General features: G+C 38.3%; 2 protein-coding genes and 1 pseudogene across 4 annotated transcripts; 1 reads left to right on the forward strand and 2 right to left on the reverse strand.

Annotated features, from left to right (window-relative positions):
- Positions 1-1,453: 1,453 nt before the first annotated feature.
- Positions 1,454-3,098, reverse strand: LOC137748861 (F-box protein CPR1-like). Its single transcript, XM_068489048.2, has one exon. It carries the CDS (start codon positions 2,909-2,911, stop codon positions 1,775-1,777), a length of 1,137 nt encoding a protein of 378 aa, XP_068345149.1. The 5' UTR covers positions 2,912-3,098; the 3' UTR covers positions 1,454-1,774.
- Positions 3,099-10,963: 7,865 nt separating this feature from the next.
- LOC137748746 (F-box protein CPR1-like) lies at positions 10,964-12,649 on the reverse strand (annotated as a pseudogene).
- Positions 12,650-17,519: 4,870 nt separating this feature from the next.
- LOC137747197 (uncharacterized) lies at positions 17,520-21,665 on the forward strand. Of its 3 annotated transcripts, XR_015954557.1 has the most exons (3): positions 17,581-18,538; positions 20,589-20,702; positions 21,125-21,335. XR_015954557.1 is itself a non-coding variant. In XM_068487254.2 (2 exons), exons 1-2 carry the CDS (start codon positions 17,995-17,997, stop codon positions 21,348-21,350), a joined length of 726 nt encoding a protein of 241 aa, XP_068343355.1. In that variant the 5' UTR covers positions 17,520-17,994; the 3' UTR covers positions 21,351-21,665. The 3 variants fall into 3 exon arrangements, 2 of the variants coding, with proteins under 2 accessions (XP_068343355.1, XP_088538269.1); XM_068487254.2 differs by lacking the exon at positions 20,589-20,702 and having other exon boundaries at positions 17,520-18,538; positions 21,169-21,665; XM_088682143.1 differs by lacking the exon at positions 21,125-21,335 and having other exon boundaries at positions 20,589-21,112.
- The last annotated feature ends 777 nt before the right edge of the window (positions 21,666-22,442 follow it).

A 22,442-nucleotide genomic window follows, 5' to 3' on the forward strand; every position in this document is an offset into this window, starting at 1 on the left:
TATTAAATTGAGGGTATTTTGTTTAGTATTTAACAGAATTTTTCATCGATCAAAATAGTTGATAGTGGACAAACTCATATATCAATTTCAAATATCAAGAATCAAACTGAGGAGTTATGCTAATTTCATAGACGATTTTGGCTAAAAAGCCAATAATATATACTACATGTCAACTTCTAATATTATTAGGGTCTTTTTGTGATAAATCCAAACACTTAATAACAATAAGTGATTAAATTGAGACAATTTATTACATATTATAGGTGGACCATATTGGGCTTAAATAAATCAAAAAACAACTTTAACTAGATGTACACTTGCAAGTGCACAAGAATGTCGTAGTGAAGTGATTTACCAATCCAAGTGTTGTTCCCACGGAGATAGGATAGGGTTTGGGCAAACGAAAATAAACAAAAACTAGATTTGATCAGCATAGGGCTTTGCATTTAGTAATACAATTCAATTAGCTTCTTGCTATTAAGTGTGATCAATTACATTATTCATTTTTTTTAAAAGGTACGATATTCATTAATAAGAAATGGGTATGTACATCAATGAGAATAGGGTGCTAACAAAGGGTCTAGATAAAAACCTTGTCAGGATTTTCAACCCGGTCGAAGGGAAAAAGAGTGTCCCGCACCAACATAATTAATTAGGAAATGATAATTTTTTAAAAAAAACTATAGTTTAACGTGCCTTACAAGGACTTAGGTGTGGAAATGATCGTCTAACAATCAAAAAGTCAATTGAATGCATCTCTAACCTTGTGAACGTAACCTAACTTAAGGTGAACCACATACACTTGTCTCTACTTCTCTACCCTTATCTTTTTACATCTCATCTCTACTTAACGTCCAAAGCACTCTCGCGAAGGTCACTTCACCACTCTTTTTGTTGACTCAAAGTCCACCCAATTTTGTGCATCAGTAGTACTAATGTTTAGTAGTATTCCTCTCACTTGTGAAAGATCTTAGATCCGACTCTTGTGGTATCTCATCTATTCTTATTCGCATACCATGTGAGTAAACTTGACATTAATTGCTCTAAACTGTCTACTTGAATACTTCTCATTGCTTGAGACCCGAAAAACTCGAGCCCATCTATAGCGTTTGCCGAGTCGTATCTTTTGGCTCGAGTGTTATATTTGTTCGTTTTCGAGGAGTGTTGAGATGGGCTTTAGTTGTTGAGGGGTCTCGAACAATGAAGACAAGGCAAAGGTTTGAACATCTTTCTCATCCGATCCCAGAAGGAGAAACTGCTGTGGCATACTCAAAAGCAAAGGTGAGCAGCTAAAAAAAAGTTTTCCCACACACGTCCTTGGATGTCTACCCCAAGGTTTTACAGACGTATCTCTAGTCATTTCCCACAACACATTTGCAATCATGAACGAATCCAACTTATATAGAAATTACTTGTTATGACAGGGAACTCGCTGCTGCTTCCCAGATCGACATCAAGAACAAGGACAGTGAGGAACATTGTCTATTAGATGCATGAAATTGTAGCACGTCATCCATTATTCATACACCATAACACCAAATAGACATAAAACAAAGAACTACGAAAACGAAAACATGGAATTATAACGTTATGACTGGAGCACAAGTTTGCAAACTAACAAACTAACACACACTGTTAGCATAACGAGAAAAGGATTCATTACAAAGATCAATAAGCCTAGAATATGGGAAGGAGCGCACAAGTTCACAGATTTGGACTACCAGATCGATAAATTCACTGCTTGAAATGTCCACTTAATATAGATAGAAGGGACTTACTGCTGCCTTCCAACAGTCATACGATCGCCGTCAAGAAGAGAAAGGCTCCCCACACAAATGGTTCCATCGAAGCGAGTTGCCAGACCACAAATTCGAACTTGTTTGGCTCTCTTTTTCTTTAAATCACACCAAAAAAAGGTTGTCCGCTCTATATTCACAAGAACAACCATTTCACCCTTCTTTGAGAACACCAAAGGTTTGAAATATCTGTTGGCATAAGCCATACCTCCATTCTCAAAAGTATAAAGCAAGGTCCAAGATTTTGTAACTCCGTATTCCTTCATAACCCAAATATCACATTTTGGCCAAAACTCATGAACACAAATACATAGAGAGCCTCCCAAGACCTCCAAACTCATCATAAAATTGTCATCCTCATCCCCCACCGGGGTGCCAAACTCCGTATACTTCTCACTGGCAAGATCAAGGGCTACAATTTTGCATCGATTTTTATATGAATCTGATTTCCGCATCAAACAACTCATAGCACCGTTCAAAAACACCACATCGCCCGTCTGCACATAGAAACCATCGCAAGGCAATTTTGGGATCCTTTTCCATGAGTTGAATTTTAGGCTATAAAGACTGACTTGAGAACTCATGGTAGCATCATCCCTCCGATTAAAGTTCAAAATTGCCAAAATTTTATAATCGTGATTAGCTGAATCGTACCCGAATCCATATTCAGGGACCCCGTATGAGGATGCCTGCTGCTCAATCTCAAAGGTTGGGAGAGGAATCTTCTTGAACTTTTGAATCGACGGGTTCCACAAAGCAAGATTCTTACGCATTCCGTTGTGAACGCAAACCACACCATTAACTGAGCAGCCCAATATCTCAGTATAGTCGTCAGGGCATTTCAACGGCTGCTCAATCCTGACGACTGGCCCGAACGTTTCACTGTCGTCGAAAGCCGATGAAAAGAAATCTGATGGGCGAGAGCCATCTTCCGACTCGAGTAAAATGGTGCGAAAAGAATTGGTTTGGATAGAGCGTTGAAGATGAGCTTCGATGAAGAGGTGGTGGCGGATGAGGGCATTCCAAGCTTTGGAAACGCAGAGGAATCGAATCAAATCCTTGGGCGGAAGGCGTGATAGGATGTCGAACAGTATCTCCGGTGGGAAGTCTGACATTAACTTCTGAGGTGATTTGTGCGGTTTCGGTTCAAGATTTGTCTTCTGTGTTCCGCCAGAAGTTGAAACTTTAAAAATGGAGCAACAATTGGAAGAAATCAGATATGGAATTTGGATTCAGGGTTAGCTCCTCAGAGGTGAACTCTGCTTTGGGAGTGAAAGCTTTTGGAAATGCTTTACCCCAGCCACGCGCAATATTTTAAGGCTAAATTGGTATTTTACTATCAAAAATGTCCGTGCTCCACTGGAAGTTTGAAACCATTTAAGAGGATAGTATTATTTATGGGAAGTGTTATTGGCATTTCAAAAATCTCATTCTACATTCCTCACAAGTGTATTTTTCTTTTCAAATATAGAAAGTTAGGAGTGTAGAATAAAAATTTTGAAGTTCTAATAACAATTCCCTTGTTTATTAGCTTTTTTTCTCTTTGAAATTTTGACTGTGGACACTTGAATTTCGAATGGGTTTTTTCTATTTGGGTTTCAATCTCTGTCATATTATAATAAAATCAACAACAACAAAAACAGAAAATAAAAGAAAAGAATACACTCCATCAAACAAAAAATGAAAGACTTCAACGACCCAAAATGGTACATTTCTATGTCCCAACTAAATATTGTATCAGAATGGTGGAAAACAAACACTAAATTTCAAAGCTTCAACTAATACAAATTAGAAACACTTCAATTCACTTGTTTTCATTATTCAATTTATATCCTAAGAATAATTACTAATAGTTCAAATATTAAACATTCCGCAACCAAAAGCATTAAACACCTCAAAAGTTATAAAAACGTTGATTTCACTAACAAACACAACAAACCCAGAACACCAAATTCAGTATACCTGCTGCTCTCGCACTTTATGAGCATCCAAACAGAACCCAGAATACCAAATTCAAAACCCCTAAAATCAGAAAAACGGCCCCAAAAAAGCCCAGTATATCCTCCACCACAAAATCTTAAAAGGGCTTTTTAACATTCGAAGCACCTGAAGAAGATGAAGAAGCCTCTTTGCTTTTTTTTTTTCTCTTCTTCTTCTTCTTCTTTGATGTTTGATTGTTGGTTGAAGCTACACCGGCTTTCGCTTTCGGCTCAGGCCCTCCATGGGTTCATCAACATTTTCCGATTCATCCTACTGCAACCACCCAAGACCTCACAAAAAATAGAAAATTAGAAAACACAGACTGACAACTAAAGTTCTATACACAAACTCGTCAAGAGCTCACTTGAAAAGAAGAAAACCACTTGTCATGCTCTAATTAATTCTTACTCTCCCATTTCCAATTCAATTGGGTTTTATCTAAGGTTTCGAGTTGAAGTGTTTGCTCTAAAGTGTAAAGGCTTACGCTAGGAAAAAAAAAAAATCACAGAATCCAATCAACAATTTTTCACCTTTCAAAATGAGAATTTGTTTCATTTTCTTAAATCCAAAAAAGCAAAAATTATAATTAAATTTAAAAAGTGAACCTGGCAGTCATCTTTGTCTCCGCTACCATCGTTGAGGAGGGATTGATTTTAACTTTTAAATTGAGCTACTGGCTTTCTTCCTCCTCCTGATTCAGTATCTATCAAGTGTCAGTCTTTTTCTTCTTGTTCCTTCATAACTTTCGTAATTCTCAATTTTTTCTAATCAAATCAGCTTCAGCCTTCAGTGATTCTCCTTCCAACAAATAAAACCCAAATTGTCTTCCAAACCTTGCATACCCAAAGGAATATCCCTAGAAGGTAAGTTTCTTTTCCACATAAATTTTTGAAATCTAATGTTGGAACAATACTAATCCAATTAGACAGTGTTAATCGGAACAATTAACTTTTCTCAAGAAGAATTGAAATTAAGTGCTTTCTAGAAAAAGGTTGCTTTTCGAAAATGAGATAAGATGTAGTGATCGGCAATCAAATCGTTCGAGAATAAAGTAATGAACTCTTGCGAAATGTGATTAAGATTTTGAAAGGAGTTGGAGTAAATCTTTGTTGGCTAGATGATTGACCAAAATGGATTTCCCCTGTTACAACTTAAGATGTATACTTCAATGAAAAAATAAGAGGCATTTGCAATAGGGGTGGGCAAATGGGCCCTGGGCCCGCGAGTAGGGACGGGTATTAGTGGTTCGGGACGGGTACGGGGCAGGTCCTAATAAGAGAAACAGGAAGGGGCGGGGTGGGCGTTTGAAATTTTAGGTTCGGGCCAGTTCCAAAAGTATAGAAAAACAGGTACCCGGACCAGCCTGTTTGCAAAAATACCCCCGTGTTGGGTACTATTATTGTCTCCCAGGCCCACTTCTTTTTGTTCCTCCTCGTGGGCCGTGACATTTCTCACTATCCAGAACACTCCACACACACACACCCCATTTCCCCGTGTTTCCCCCTCCCCCAATCTCTTGAACCTTCTCCCTCATTCCTCTGCTTTGTTTCTTCTCCCCCCATATCTGCAACTCTCATTCTCGGAGCACAAACACACCACACCCCCACCTACACCCCACTGAGAAATGATATGCTGTTGCCGCCCTCCTCCCCCACCAACTCCTCCGTCTCCTCCTCCGATCTCAACACCGAGGTAACTCATTTCCCTCATTTCTTCCAATTTGGCAATTTCTTAATTTTGATTTACAAAATTTGTGAAAAGTGAAAAGTTGTGAAATTTTCAATCGCAGGTCTGGCTCTTGTCCGGGATAAAGATGGTCTTAGTTGGCGGGTACGAGTGCTGGAAGGACAGCTTGGGGTTCGACCGGATCTCCCCGTTTGGGTCGTTCAGCTGCAGTGGGGAGTGGTGGAGAGAACTGAGAAGGCGCACAACGTGGTCAACTTAAGCTTTCTCTCTTCGGTGAGGAAGTTGGATCTGTGCAACCTGTGCTCCGGCGGCGCTTTCTCCGTTTTTCTTTTGTTGCTAGATGCTCAGATGGAGTTTCTATTAGAACATCTGGTTTCTGTAGTGGATTACAATATGACCCATGCATTTTTATTATTTCAGATATTTAGATTTGTAGTATCTCATCGATGTCGTGTATAGATACTCATAAATATGTTGATATGTTATATGATGCGTGAATGATTGCTTTGATTTTGTCTGTTTCTTTATCATATTTGCAATGCTATTCTGATACATCTTCTCACAGTTATTGTTTGTTTGTTATTTTGCAGAAAATCGAGCAAGAGAAGCTAGAGAAGATACTGAAAATTAAAAGGAATAAAAAAATAATAAAAAAAAAACAGGGTACCCGTTGGACCTGTAGGAAACGACCCGTTTTATACGGGTCGGGTTAGGTCCGGTTCTCAGTTTGAAAATAGTAAAATCCGCCCGGCCTAGCCCGTTGTATTTTCAAGCAGGTCCAGTCCGATCCCTTCAATTTTGGGCCCGGACCAGCCCATGACAACCCCTAATTTGCAATGTAATAACCTTTGAACTGAAGTTAAAAATTAGGATTTAGAGAAGGAAAGGGACCCATTACTCTAAAGCAGAAAAAGTACGTAAAAAGATTGTGTGGTTCTTTGCTTTACTATACTCTTGCAATGGATTTTTTTTTTTCAAACTAAAGTCAGTTTAATATTCATTTATTGGGATAGTGAACTGAAAATTCTTAAGCAAAATAGTTGAATAATCCTTTGCTTAGACTTTTAATTATGGTGGATTCATTAAGCATAATTCTCTTGCAACTGCAGTTAATTTAGTTAGTTTTTGTGAACAGGTAACAAACCGAAACTGAAAAAGAGATGAGTACAATATGTACATACCACAATTGGAATGATTCCAATCCAGAAATAAAGATTAGACATTGTCACAGTTCGCAGAAAATAGTCATATTTTAGAGTTTTCAAAACCGATAATGGTATTATGAATTTATGATCTTCCAAAGAGTCTCAGAGTCATGAAATACGCGAGCTACAAATATTACTGAAGGTGACTACAAATAAATCCTCTTGAGTTCTATGTGTACGTTTCACATTAAACAACATGAAAACAACAAATCCCCAGAGTGTGCCACTGCAAGATATTTAAGAAAATGCATTTAGCTATTCATTCTCAATGAAATTCAACTAATTTACCACTCGATCATAATAGGGGAAAACAATTAAACCTAGCAAAATTTCTGTAATTCAAAGACACAGAAAACAGTTGGCAACAAAGATTTAGAGTTCATTTATATCATGGAGTGCCAACTGATGGACATAAACAGGATGCATAGCGAAATTTGAAAACAACAAAATATTCAAAATAAAAAAATAAAAATAAATAAAAAAAAGGAACAAAGGTGGTTCATATAAGAATCTTCTTTCTTTAATCATATGGTATTGCATTATTTCAAAAACTAAGTATCTAATTTCACCAAAACAAAAAAAAAAAAAAAAAAAAGATCAAATATTTCACAAAAATTAACAACTCCAGAAATTACCTTCCAAGAGATGAGTTGGTAGCTTCTATCTGAAGTGGGTCTGCAAAAAAAATGTCCTTTGATGACCCAAGAGGAAGACGGAGAAAAACCCATCTCTCGAACACCCTTTCAGCTAAGCGGTTTCGCTGCGAAAATCATAAAATCACACACAATTTCAACATAAACTTGAAATTAAGGAAATGACTAACACTATAACGATTCGAAAGCATTGGAATTTAAATCACAATTCTTACAAATTCAGCTAGATTATGACTATAATTCGTCAGTAGCTCGACCCCCTCTTGGTTATACATCAATGTCGTCTTTCGGAGGCCATGGCTGCAACAAAATAACAATACAACTTTCGTTTCTCACTACCAACTGTGATGCAGATGGACTTCTGTGTAGATGCTAGCTCACGGTCGGGGAATGATTCCTCCAGTCGGAAACTCAACCAAACATAGAGATCCACAACCTTTAATTTTGGCACAAACAAAGAAATTATCAGAAGCTCACCTCGCAGAAAACTTATATCTTTCGATTCTGTGTCTTACTAATGAACAAATAGTACAAACCAGGATATTTCAAGTTAAGTGGGAACTAAAATGATCACTACAACTGAATCTTATGGGCTAGAAATTAGTACTTTCATTGATTGGGAGTGAATATTCCACTGGTGAAATTTGGAAATTAAACTCCCATATTCCTCACAAAACAAGCATTCTAAACAAACTATATTGCCTTGTGAAGGGGTTCAAGCTCTTCTAGTGCGGCTTCTGATTTTGGTACCTTAAGTGACCCTGGTGTGAATCTTTCTCGGAGCCTAACAATGCCCTTTTTGTGCAAACTATAACGGGACAGAATGATTATTGTTGTGTGAGTCAATCTTGGGGAATAAGGAATGTAGAGTTATTTTGGGTATAAAATTATGTAATTGATCCTCGTGGATTTGGGATACTTGTTTCCTAGTTTGTAGGAGATTGTGTAAGTTTATAGGCTTTTTAGCCAAAATGGTCCCTGAGATTTGCATAACTCTTCACTTTGGTCCCTGAGATTCCAAATCAATAGAAGTGGTCCCTGAGATTGTCCACCATCCATCATTTTGGTCATTCCATTAAAAACTCCGTTAAGTGTCCCAGAGCTCTTGGTCGGAAGTTTAAGCAATTTTCAAGCTTTGTAACTCAATCGTTTCTTAACCAAATTTGACCCATAATATATCAAAATGAAGATAATAAAGTGTAGAATAAGATTCTACCAATTTGGAAGCCCAATGGTTGCCGGAGATGGTCGGAAAATAACCTCAAAGTTGACTGGTCCGAGGGAAAACTGGAAAACTCGCCGAAAACTAGGCAAACTTTAAACGTTCATACCTTCTTCAATACTCCACGAAATCAAGTGATTCAAAAACAAAAATCATACTTCTCGATAAGACAAAGAGAATGATACATTTTTTAGAGGCTAAATCGATGTGGTTTGGCCGAAAAATGGCTCGAAAGTGGTTGACTCGAGACCAAGACATCCACTTTTGAGTCGTTTTCTGGCTAAAACACGGTGAATTAGCCGTTGAAAAAAGGTACCATTATCTTCTTCTCATCGAGAAGTATGATTTTTGTTTTTTGAATCACTTGATTTTCTTGAGTATTGAAGAAGTTATGAATGTTTAAAGTTTGCCCAGTTTCCGGTGAGTTTTCTAGTTTTCCCTCAGACCAATCAATTTTGAGGCTATTTTCCGACTATCTTCGGCAACCACTGGCTTCTAAATAGGTATAATCTTATTCTACACTTTCCTATCTTCATTTTGACATATTATGGATCGAATTTGGTTAAGAAACGATTGAGTTACGAAGCTTTGAAAAGTGCCCAAACTTTCGTTCAAGAGCTCCGAGACACTTAACGGAGTTTTTAACGGAATGACCAAAATGATAGATGGTGGACAATCTCAAGGACCACTTCTATTGATTTGAAATCTCAGGGAGCAAAGTGAAGAGTTATGCATTTGGTGCGGTTGAGCTTCATCTTGTACTTTCTAAGGATGTTGAAAGTTTCCGCCAAGTTGCCGATGTGGTCTAACCGCTACTTGCCCTTCACCATGATGGCATCCACATAGACTTCCATGGTTACCCCAATTTGCTTCTTAAACATCATGTTTACTAACATTTGGTAAATGGCTCCCGCATTCTTGAGGGTAAAGGGCTTGACTTTGTAGCCGTAAGTGCCTCGCTCGATCACGAATGCGGTTTTCTCCTTGTCAGGCTCGTACATGGCTATTTGGTTGTAGCCAGAGTATGCGTCCAAGAAGCTGAGCAGTTGGTTTCTAGAAGTTAAATCTACTAGTAGATCGATTCTGGGAAGCGGATACGAATCTTTTGGGCATGCTTTGTTGAGGTCGGTGTAGTCTACGCAAACACTCTATTTGCCCTTCTCTTTCTTCACACTAGCATAATGTTGGCTAGCCATGCTAAGTGTGCTACCTCCTCCAATAACTTGTTAATTTTTGCTTCAATGATTGCTACTCACTCGGGTATGAAGTGTTTTCTCTTTTGGATTACCAATTTGGTAGCGGGGTCGACGTGTAACTTGTGGCAAGCTATCTCGGGATCGATGCCAGGCATGTCAGAAGGTGGCCATGCAAAGATGTCTCGGTTTTCCCTAAGGAAAGCTGTGAGTTCTTCCTTCTCGGCTGGGCTTAGACGTGAGCCGGTTTTAACAGTCTTTTTAGGCTGCTAAGGATTAAGAATGATGTCCTCGGCGTCCTCTTCGGGTTTCCATGATTCACTTGCTGTAATTGCTATTTGGTAGCTTCTTCGTCCCTTTAGACCTCAGTAGCCTCTACGGGGGTAAAGGTTCTTTTTTTTGATTCCTTCAATACTTGCACAGTGCATCATCGAGATGTGGCCCTGGTCAGACTTGATCTCTCTGACTCCTCCTCCCAGGATGCAAAATCGGATCTTTTGATACTTGACGGAAGTGACGGCATCCAGCTTGATCAATCAAGGTCTCCCAAGAATCCCATTGTAGGGAGATGGGTCACTTATGATCGTGAAAGTCTGCTTTGAGACAACTGGTGGTGTTTTCATGTCAAGTGTGATGTGGCCGATGAGAGTCGAGGTGTATCTGTTGAATCCGGTGAGTACCTCTAATTGGCGTATGATTGTGTTTTCCATTCTCATCTTCTGAATGACTGAGAGTTGAAGTAGATTGACTGCACTTCCATTATCGACCATCATTCTATCGACTATAGCATGGGCTAGTTGTACAGATACTAATAGTGCGTCATCGTGTGGAAAATAGACACCTTCTACATCCTACTCGATGAAGCCAATGATGGGTTCGGGTTAAGTGTTGACTGCTTGGACACGTGAGACTAGTAAAGCTTGTTGGATCTTCCTTTTTTTTGGAGTTGTTAGTGGCCCCCAAGTGCTCAGATTCGACGAAAATGCTATTGATTTGAATCATTTTGGTTGACGGCTATTGATTTGAATCGTCTTGGTTGTCTACCCTGCTGGGTTACTATTACTATTCCCGATTACCCAAGTCATAAAGGGAACGTTTTACAGACGTATCTCTAGTCATTTCCCACAACACATTTGCAATCATGAATGAATCCAGCGTATATGGAAATTACTTGTTATGACAGGGAACTCGCTGCAGCTTCCCAGATCGACATTAAGGACAAAGACCGTGAGGAACATTGTCTATTAGATGCATGAAATTGTAGCACTTCAACCATTATTCATACACCATAACACCAAATAGACATAAAACAAAGACTTAGAACTACCAAAACGAAAACATCACATCATAAGTTTACAAACTAACAAACTAACACACACGGTTACCATAATAAGAAAAGGATTCATTACAAAGATAAGCCGAGAATAAGGGAAGGAGCACACAAGTTCACATATTTGGATCATCTTTTCTTTTGTTGTTGCTTGGACTACCAGATTGATAAATTCACTGCTTGAAATGTCCACTTAAAATAGATAGAAGGGACTTACTGCTGCCTTCCAACAGTCATATGATCGCCGTCAAGAAGAGAAAGGCTCCCCACACAAATGGTTCCATCGAAGGAAGTTGGCAGACCACAAATTCGAACTTGTTTGGCTCTCTTTTTCTTTAAATCACACCGAAAAACGGTAGTCCGCTCTATATTCACAAGAACAACCATTTCACCGTTCTTTGAGAACACCAAAGGTTTTTAATATCTGTTGGCATAAGCCATACCTCCATTCTCAAAAGAATAAAGCAAGGTCCAAGATTTTGTAACTCCGTATTCCTTCATAATCCAAATATCACATTTTGGCCAAAACTCATGAACACAAATACATAGAGAGCCTCCTAAGACCTTCAAACTCATCATAAAATTGTCATCCTCATCCCCCACCGGGGTGCCAAACTCCATATACTTCTCACTGGCAAGATCAAGGGCTACAATTTTGCATCGATTTTTCTCTGAATCTAATTTCAACTCATAGCACCGTCCAAAAACACCACATCCCCCGTCTGCACATAGAAAACATCGCAAGGCAGTTTTGGGATCCTTTTCCATGAGTTGAATTTTAGGCTATAAATACTGACTTGAGAACTCACAGTAGCATCATCCCTCCGATTAAAATTCACAATTGCCAAAATTTTATAATCATGATTAGCTGAATCGTACCCGAATCCATATTCAGGAACCCCGAATGCGGATGGCCGCTGCTCAATCTCAAAGGTTGGGAGAGGAATCTTCTTGAACTTTTGAATTGACGGGTTCCACAAAGCAAGATTCTTACGCATTCCGTTGTGAACGCAAACCACACCATTAATTGAGCAGCCCAACATCTCAGTATAGTCGTCAGGGCATTTCAACGGCTGCTCAATTTTGACGACTGGCCCGAACGTTTCACTGTCGTCGAAAGCCGATGAAAAGAAATTTGATGGGCGGGAGCCATCTTCCGACTCGAGTAAAATGGTGCGAAAAGAATTGGTTTGGATGGAGCGTTGAAGATGAGCTTCGATGAAGCGGTGGTGGCGGATGAGGGCATTCCAAGCTTTGGCAACGCAGAGGAACCGAATCAAATCCTTGGGCGGAAGGCGTGATAGGATGTCGAACAGTATCTCCGGTGGGAAGTCTGACATTGACTTCTGGGATTAGGGCTCAAACTTCTGAGGTGATTTGTGCGGTTTGGGTTCAAGATTTGTCTTCTGTGTTCCGCCAGAAGTCGAAGCTTTAAAAATGGAGCAACGATTGGAAGAAATCAGATGTGGAATTTGGGTTGAGGATGGAGGAACAGCAATGTGAAGACATCAGATATGGAATTTGGATTCAGGGTAGCTCCTCCGAGGTGAACTCTGCTTTGGGAGGAAAAGCTTTTGGAGATGGCTTTACCCCAGCCACGCGCTAGACTTTGAGGCTCTATTAGTATTTTGGATAAATTACACTTTTAACACTTCAGATTTGGAATCGATTTTAATTCCTTACAAAATCTTTAAAGCATTTCAATTTCATACCTCAAGTAATATTTTATTTCAATAGAATACATCTGTTACATTTTCCATCCGTTAAAAGCTGACGTGGTTACTACATTTGTACTACATGGCAAAAGAAATTATTTTTTAATTTAAAAAAAAAAATGAATCTTCTCAATTAAAAAAAAAAAACCAAGAAACCCAGAATCCCATCCCATCCCCACAACCCCCCCCCCCAACAAAACAAACGCATCTCCTCCACTTTCTTCACCTCCCCCGACCCCAAAACCCAGCCCATTTGAGTTACTCCACATCATCTCTTCCCTTCTCTCTCTCGCTTTTCAATTCCAAAAAATCCATTCCAGAAATCAAAGGGCAATGGAATCAAAAACAAAAACCCACAAAAGTGCAAGAAACCTAGAAGAAAGAATGGTCCTTGCGGGACTTCGAGATCGGAAAACCCATCTCCTCCACTCTCTTCTTCTTCCGCTTCTTCTTCCTTCTCAACCCACTCGGCGATGCCGCGAAGAGGCCCGTCTCGAATCTGACTTTCCACGACAAAGTCGACAGTGAGGAAGAAGGTTTTGTCGATGGGGATCCAGGTCAAAGATCCGAGACCAAAATGTGGCGGCGGTGAGGCGGTGGGTTTGCAGGGATGGAGACGTAAGTAGGCAAGGATGGAAGAGTAAGGGGTTGGCGGGTTAGCGGGTTGGAGAAGAATGAGAGAGATGGGGGAGGTGGGGGTTAGGTTCTGCGTTTTCCGTTTGTTTGCTTTTTTTAAAGAAGATTTAGGGTTTTTTTTTTTTTTGCCACTTGGCACAGCCACGTCAGCTCTTAATGGATCAATGGATGAAAAATGTAACAGATGTATTATATTGAAATAAAATAGTACTTGAGGTATGAAGTTGAAATGTTTTAAAGGTGTTGTAAGGAATTGAAATCGACCTCAAACCTAAGGTGGTGAAGTGTAATTTACCCTAGTACTTTACGTCCACCTTTGTTATAATTATAGGTTGCAACAAATTCATAAGTTGGGGTATGGTATTGTAATGTTTAAAACATGAGGTATGAGATTGTGTTGTGACTTATAATTGAGGTAGTTTTGTGTAATTTACTCTTATAATTATAATAAAATTGAAAGGATAGCTATAATTTTATATAGGGTCTAAGTTTTGATTATTTTTCAAAATTTATGTGTTTGTTGTAGACCTAATTTACTGAACTTTATTTAAGACTAGAGAGGGAGAGGGCCGGCGGCAAGAGAGAGAAAAGAGAGATTTAATTCTGAGATGTGTGTTGTATCATCCTATTGTGCCTTTATTTATAGTAGTAGGATAAGTTAAATCCTTACCCTAATAGGATTACACTTTAATAGATAATATATACTAAAGGGAATATTCCAAGATCTCCCTAGATATATTAGGATTTACACAATCACATTTATAATCTAATAGGACTGCAACACTCCCTGTAAATACTCAAACAAAACTTCGCATCATGTCTTCAGCAATTGAGGTAGAATGGTTGATGAAGTCGTTGGCACAACAAGCGAATGCGAGTTTCTAATTTAAAGAAAGTATGTTTTGGTAGTAAAACTCACAAAACCTCACTATGGTAAAACCTAAGGCAGGTAAAAACTCAGAGACTAAGGAGAAAAGTGAGAAGTACGCAGAATGTCTAAAACAAACGTCAAACGGGACGAAAGTAGTGAACTCAACGGAGTATGATCATCCCAGGATTTGTGCCTCATCAAAACCTCGCTAGGTAGCAAAAACCCAGTGAAAAAAAATGCTCATAATCGTAGGAAAAATAATACATTAAGATCAAGTGAATATGCTTTTGGATACTCCCTCTGAGTTAGACATAACTTCCAAATAAGAGAACTACAAGCAATTCAACTTAGATAATTTACACATACCGATTCCTTGAACGAGCTTCTAAAAAGTAGACTTAATCAATGACTTGGTGAAGAGATCGGCCAGGTTGTCCTGAGAACGAATTTGCTTGACTTCAATGTTCTGATGTTATTATTGCTGGTGAGAGTAAAAGAACTTCGGGGTTATATGTTTGGTGTTGTCTCCCTTGATGTATCCCTTCTTTAACTGCTCAATACATGTTGCATTATCTTCAAAGATCGTCGTATGAAGGTCAACGATGGAAGTAAGACCACTAGTTCTTCGAATGTGTTCCATAACTCCTCTCAACCAAAAACACTCACACTTCATGCAAGGCGAGAATCTCAACATGGTTCAAAGAAGTAGCAACTAGCGTTTACTTGATAGACCTCCAAGATATTGCGATGTCTCCAACAGTAAAGACATAGCCCGTTTGAGAACGTGCCCTATGTGGGTTAAACAGATAACCAGTATCCGCGTAACCAATGAGGCGAGAATTAACCCTAGGACCAAAGGGGCGGCGACTCCTCTCGAGGATTCGTGGGTGTAGAGCAAGCCCAAATCCATCGTACCTTTAAGACGAAAGGGATCTCGTTTAGCATCTAAAGTCCGAACGACCATATGAGTACTCGAAGGCTTCGCTTTATCCACATTAAAACGTCGCAACACCTTTTGGGTGTAGTTTAATTGATGTACTAGGATTCCATCTGAACAATGCTTAATCTTCAGGCCAAGATCGAGTTTTTCCAAGATCATTCATCTCAAATTCTGATTTCAAGTGAATTTCCTCAAGCTCTGTAGGAGTTCCGATAAGGTTCATGTCGTTGACATAAATTGCAACTATCACAAATCTAGAATGTGACTTCTTGATGAACACATATGGGCATAGTTTGTTGTTCACATAACCCTGACTTGTCAAATATTCACTCAGACAGTTATACCACATCCGCCCGGATTGTTTCAATCCATAGAGTGATCTCTTCAATATAATCAAGAGGGTGTTCCGTGGTCTATAACTATTTGAACTAGTCAATGAAAGTCCTTCTAGAACTTTCATATAGATTTTCATATCTAGATCCCCATAAAGATATGTGGTTACCACGTCCATAAGCTGCATATTCAATTTTTCGAAAACTACCAAACTGATAAGGTAACGGAATATTATGACGTCTATTACGGGGGAATACGTCTCCTCGTAATCAATCCCAGGGCATTAAGAGAAGTCTTATGCTACGAGGCGTGCTTTGTATCGCACTATTTCATTCTTCTCATTACGCTTCCTTACGGAAACCCACTTGTAGCTCACAAGCTTCACATGTGGTGAAGTAGGAGCTACGGGCCCAAACACCTTGCGTTTCACAAACGAATCGAGTTCGACCTAGATTGCTTGTTTGCAGTTTGACCAATCGATTCTACGTTGACATTCATCAACAGAACGTGGTTCAATCTCATTCCAATTCCAAACCTCATCCAATACTGTGTAATAGACTGAAATCTCGCGATTCTCAAGAGGCCGATTTGTCTATTCGAAGACATCACTGTAATTTAGAATAACCTCATGCGTTGGAACAAATGAGTAAGCGGTAGTCGAAATTAGACTAGGGTCACTAGTTTATGCCGTTTTCCTCTTCCAAGGTTGTGAATCCTTTGATCATGGGGACTGCCACGCTTCAGGGTAGAATGTTTGTTGCGTCAAAATGTGTGATGGATATGACTGAATATAATGCGTTATGAATTCAAAATAGAATAGGTTATCCAATGTATCCTTATAGGTAGGTTACAAATTCTGTCTTACAAGTACTTGCTAATCTAATCTTATCCTTAAGCCCAATTACACGAAAAATTAAAATAAAATAAAAATGAAATCTTTTAATGCTACTTCATTTATATAGTTTAAACCCAATGAAATCTTTTAATGCTTTTAATGCTGACTTCATTTTAAATTTTTATTTATGACATTTCATATTTTTTGTACTTGTTGATAATTATTGCATCATAAAGAGAAATTTTTTATACGTCACCTAGAAAAATTATAGTTTATCGCTGTGGGTTTTCCTATACATAACTTTCCCAAGTTGGAACAAGAAATTTTTATGACTGTAAACACCTTATTCCTATATGGAGTATTACCACAGAGACTAGAGTGGTTTACTGTATGTATAATAAGAATAAAGTTGGAAGCCTAGAAAAATATTTACAAACTATAAAAAATAAAATTAAAAAAAAAAATTAAAAAAACTTGAAAACTTTGGGTTTTAATGATAAGGACAAAATAAAGGGTAAAGTGAATAGTACCATGATTGACTTTTTAGTGTAAAAATATGGTTTTTCATTAAAATGAACAGTATCGCGGGTTTTTCGTTAGAACTTCCATAAAAAAAATTAGAACATAAACTAGTGATTACTAAAATCTCCTGTAGAATCATTAAAACAAGAGGTATTTGTCGGTTTAGTTTACCCTTGTATAGAGGTGCCAATTTTTCTCTGAATTTTAATTTTAGTTGAGTAATTTCTAAACTTTTATAATTGACCAATTCTCCCCGAACTTTAACTTTTGTCGCTAACCTCTAAAATTTTATAAGTAGTCAATTTCTCCTAGCATTAGATTTTAAAATTTCATCCATTTTCTGCCCCCCATATAGTTGTCATTTGTTGTTCTCGTTATTGAAATGGATAAAAAATTAGATGAAAATTTTTAAAGTCTAGCGTCAGGAGAAAATTGACTATTTATAAAAGTTCAGAAGTAATCGGTTAAAATTAAAATTGAAGAAAGAAATTGACTAATTATAAAAGTTTAAAAGTAATCAATTAAAATTATAATTCAAGATGAAATATTGAGAGCTCTATACAGTTTTAAGGAACAAATCGGCAAATATACTTTGAACAAATGTTTGATTTTTCTTCTGATACTTTTCGTTAAAAGCTTTGAAGGGACGTGTGATATTTGACTGAATAGTGAATACCTTTTTAAATTTTTCGGGGCCTATTAGACATGCACTCTGGAGTCTGGAATACCTCACGATTCGGAAAAAAATATCCTGACTGTGCGGGGAGAAGTCTCCCCTTGAAACGGCCAATTCTTCCAGTTCTATGGAGGTAGGTTTCTTAAATTCACAAAGAATTTGCTCTATCAGTAACACGAGGATAATCCTCCAGCATCCAATCCCAGATTTTCTCACACCCTTATTTAAATAATTAAGCTATATTTCTGTGGCCGAGATTTGATCTGCAAAAGCGCTGGCCAGAGACTGAAAGGGATTTTTGGATGGCCATGGTTCTGTAATCTTTGTTTGCTCCTACCCTCTCTCAGGACTTTCATCAAGCACCTGGCAGGCACATTTTGGGCGTTCATAGTGGAGCAAAGATGGGTGTGGGTCTGTCAGTTCTGATAGGGTTGAAAGCAGCAGTCTTGTTCTCGTTGTTTGCATTCCTCAGAAGCTCTGGTTTCGCTGTGCTTTCGATACCAATTTTGTACGCCTCTCTGGTATCCGCGTTGGTTTCACTTGCTGCTCACCCATCCATAGACCTTCCCATGCTGTTGGGGAAGAACCCAGATGGGAGTTTCCCCGTTTGGTCGATTATAATGTTCAGCCCCTATTTGTATTTCGTTCGCTTTTTCTCGGCGCTGCGGAGATTGCGGAGTAGGGAGGCTCCGTATACTGAAATCTGTGAGGGTTTGTTCGTCGGCGGGTGGCCTTCTTCGCCGGATAAACTACCACCAGGGGATCCTGCTGTTGTTGATTGCACTTGTGAATTGCCAAGAAAGCCTGAGTTTTCAGGGCATTCTTATTTGTGTGTGCCAACTTGGGACACAAGGGCTCCTCCGCCGGCTGCCATTGAATCCGCTGTCAAGTGGGCTTGCCGGAAAAGGGATCAAAATAGGCCTGTTTTCGTCCACTGCGCCTACGGTATGCCGCCTAAATTGAGTAATTTTTCATTTTGGTAATGATATAGATTCACTTGTTTTGCAATGTGTATGCATGTGTGTGTATATACTATATTGGAAAATTGTTTTGAATGCTACGTGTCTGGCGGTATTAGCTCCTAGATATCTATATAGGTGAATAAGGTGAGGAGTAGTTGTGGTACAATGTACATAAGGTTGCCTTAGGATTAAACCCTATGTAGGTACATCCTGATCAACCACTGCTCTGCTCAGGCTCGTGGTAGATAAGAAACGGGGTATGGAGTTCATGCAGAAAGCTTTCTTGAATTCCGTCACTCTTCTTTTTGTGAAACAAATTCCATTCTCAGTGAACTCTTTGGTTGCACCGAGCGCAACATCCCAACACTTGGGCCTGCAGTCATCCACCAATCTTCTCATGTTTCATTCATGTAGCCTCAAGCCTAATATCCCTGCCTCTTAACTTTTCGATTTGGAAAATTGTTGCAGTTGCTAGTGCTATCTTCTTCCACTTCCATCGGCCAAAGCCCCTTGCCCAACACTATGTTTGATGGTTCATGTCCTCTGATAGAATTGGAAGCACATCCATAGCCAATGTGTCATGGATTTGTTTAATCATCCAAAACTTCATAGGCATCTTCTCCTGATCCCCCAGAAAGCCCTCAGCAGCTTAATCTGCTGCCCCTTAATTTCCTAGGGCAGTTACTCAAGTTGAGGAACTTGTATCTCATACAAAAAATTTGTAATAGCATTGACAAGTTTGTTGGTTTACTTACCAGTATTCACACAAGCTTAAGCTGTTTAGATGTGGTTCAACGGTTGTTTTATATTTTAGCATTCCCACTCGCAAGTAGGTCACTCTCCACATTTTGAGATCAATATGTGGAATTAAACTTATTTAGGGAGGATTAAATTGCAGGGATTCAAACTCAGGATTTCTTGCTTTAATACCATGATGAAGGTTGGTAGTTTACCACTATTCCCAAAAGTTTAAGCTGTTAGAACTTTAGAATACGGGCCACCATTCTTCTATATTCTAATTACATTCCTTATTACTATATGGTTAACTTTGTGCCTTCTTGTAGCAAGGTGTACCTTGCTCCCTTTGATTTCTTACACAGCCTAACTAACCCAAATCAAGTCAGCATCATCCATTGTTTACCACTCGGCACTTGCTCACTTCATATCCCAACCACCTGCTCAATGGCAACCTAATAGCAAAAGCCCACAGTTGTGGCAGTTATATGAAATTTAAATGCCTTTAAAGGGTTCACACAACAGAGAACAAAAATAATTAGGTAAGTGTAGATGTGTTATAATTGCAGCACAACAAGAGGGTGAAATGATTCGATCAGGTTTGGGCTCTTTGTCACATGGGAAAAGTTTTCCCCGTATTAAGCACTAATATATTTTTAACGTCTAATTAGATCGGGTAGTCATTCAATTTTTTTTTGAAACACTCAATACTCTGCACTAATCTATTGTCTTACAAAAAGAAAAGGAAAAAGGAAACTTAATTGTCATATTAACTCTTATATTGCTTTGGTTCAGTTTCCCTTGAAACCACTCCGACTGTCTCATTTTTTAAGCTGGATAAGACCTCCAATCATTTCTTATGGAGAAACAATGCTGTCACTGCTGTTGGTTTTTAGAAATACAAGTCACACACAGTTATTAAATTTAAGTTTGCACTTACACTGATGTTATGTGCGGAATTAGTCAAACTTTTGGCCACTAGATTTTATAGCTTTTCTTTGAGCGAATTTGTTGAGGACATCACTGAAAAACCATTTAAGGTTTAACAAGTAAAGAGATGGAAGAAAAGATGATTTCATTCAATATTATCTTTGTGGTTGGATTACGTTCCTGGGTTGTTTGTTTGTTTCCTGAGGATTTTAGTTTCCCTGTTTTAGTTAGGATTTGGCTTGGTTTTCTATACAAGTTTGGTACGCTCTCTGTTGAAGCTTCTTGTTAAGGTTTTGACTTGTTTCATTAAGATCTGTGCTTTATATAACACAGCTATTCTGCTATAAAATAATACCTGAGGCATGCAGTTATACTTGGATTTGGGAATGACTTGGAAATTCAAACAAGATGGAGCTGCCCGGGTTTATAGAATTTACAATTTAAACTTAAAGGGCCAAGCTTGGAGGTTTCGGGTGATTAAGGTCACGTCCCTACATATATAATCCTTAAGACTGTAACCTTTAACTGTCTGGTTGAAAAGAAAACGTAATGCTGCGTACTGAAATGGTTCTGGACTCAAATCAATCTAAATTCTGAATTCATTTTAAATTTTTGTCAACAAAGAGTATCAAAACTCTCTTTTCAATGTGCTTACAATGTTTGATATGAATACTGTAAAGTAAACAGTTAAATCTAAATCCTTCATTTCAAATACACAAATAATGCAACCATAGTGAAATGATTGCAAACAGTTCCCATTTAAGTTGTTAAGTTTCTTCTCTAACTGGTGGGATTCTCAACATCCCCTTCTGTGAGAATCCTTTGTGTATTTTGTAACAAAATTCCGCTGTCTGTTTCTTCATAGTATTGATATTTGATTTCTCAACTATTTGAACGGGTGCAGGTAGTGAGTTGTAACTAGAAACTCTTTTGTAATTTCCTGTTTAGGTCATGGGAGAAGTGTAGCTGTCATGTGTGCACTACTAGTTGCTCTTGGGGTGGCAGAGGACTGGAAAAATGCTGAGAAACTAATTCGAGAGAAACGTCCTTACATTAGGATGAATGCTCTACACCGCATGGCTCTGGAAGAGTGGTCAAAACATCGGTTATCTCCTTCTAAGAAGAATTGATAAATTAAGGTAATAGACAGCCATGGTTTCCTGTGGTGCCAGTCGAACTGTTGACCCGGTGAACCTCGTGTGGAACATGAAGCCACCAGGCTACAAAGAGACCGGCGACAGCCATGTATGCTGATGCTACTGTTAAGTCGGGAAACTAAAATTAGTCCTTACAGACTAAACAATGATTATCAATATTTCTTGAACAACTTAATGTGTATAATTATGCATAAACATGATCTGCATTTTTAATATGTATGCTCAACTTAACCCTGAGTTATTTCCAAGGGCGACGTTCGTCCTCTTGGTATGTTGTTCCTTTTTTCATCTCCTCTCTCCCTTCTTCGAACATTTAACATCCCAAATTTGTTGCTGCAATTGGTTGGGCACCATTGCACAATAAAAACTAGGGAGTTTTAACGAAAAGTTCACGGTATTGTTCATTTTAACGAAAAACCATATTTTTACACTAAAAAGTCAATTCTGGTACTATTCATTTTACCATTTATTTTGTTCTTATCATTAAAACTCAAAGTTTTCAAGTTTTTTTCATTAGTTTTCTTTAAAAACTATAGCTAATTTTCATTTTACTACCATCAAGGTTTTCTAATTATCGCTTTTAGTACCTAGGGTTTGTATGTCCAACTTTCGTCCTCAAACATTGATTTTTCTACCGAGTAATGTTAAAGAGATTAAATTTATAGATAAAGTTTGCAAACTAAATGATGTGTCACCAATAAAAAATAAGCAAGTTTATCAAGCTTAAGTATAATCTAATCATCCACTTTCATGTCATTTAATTTACAAATTTAATCTTTCTAGCATTACTTTTTTTCTACCTCTTACCCACCTTTATTTGTCATTGTCTCAATTCTTTTGTTAATTGATGGCGGTTAACCGATGACGAATGTGGGTTATAAAGAAAAAGACGATAATAAATTCAACCCTAGAAAGTAGTAGGTCATGTCATGTGCACGGCAATTGAACTTGGATATTGTTATTCATATACTCATTTTTACATCCTACATACTCGTGCTAATTTTTGGATTTTGATTTTCTTCAATTCATTTAATCCGGTGATCGAAAATTAAGAAAAGTGTGTGA

Source organism: Pyrus communis, chromosome 2 (assembly GCF_041283825.1).
Source record: "Pyrus communis isolate YQ-2024b chromosome 2, ASM4128382v1, whole genome shotgun sequence".
Lineage (NCBI taxonomy): Eukaryota > Viridiplantae > Streptophyta > Magnoliopsida > Rosales > Rosaceae > Pyrus > Pyrus communis.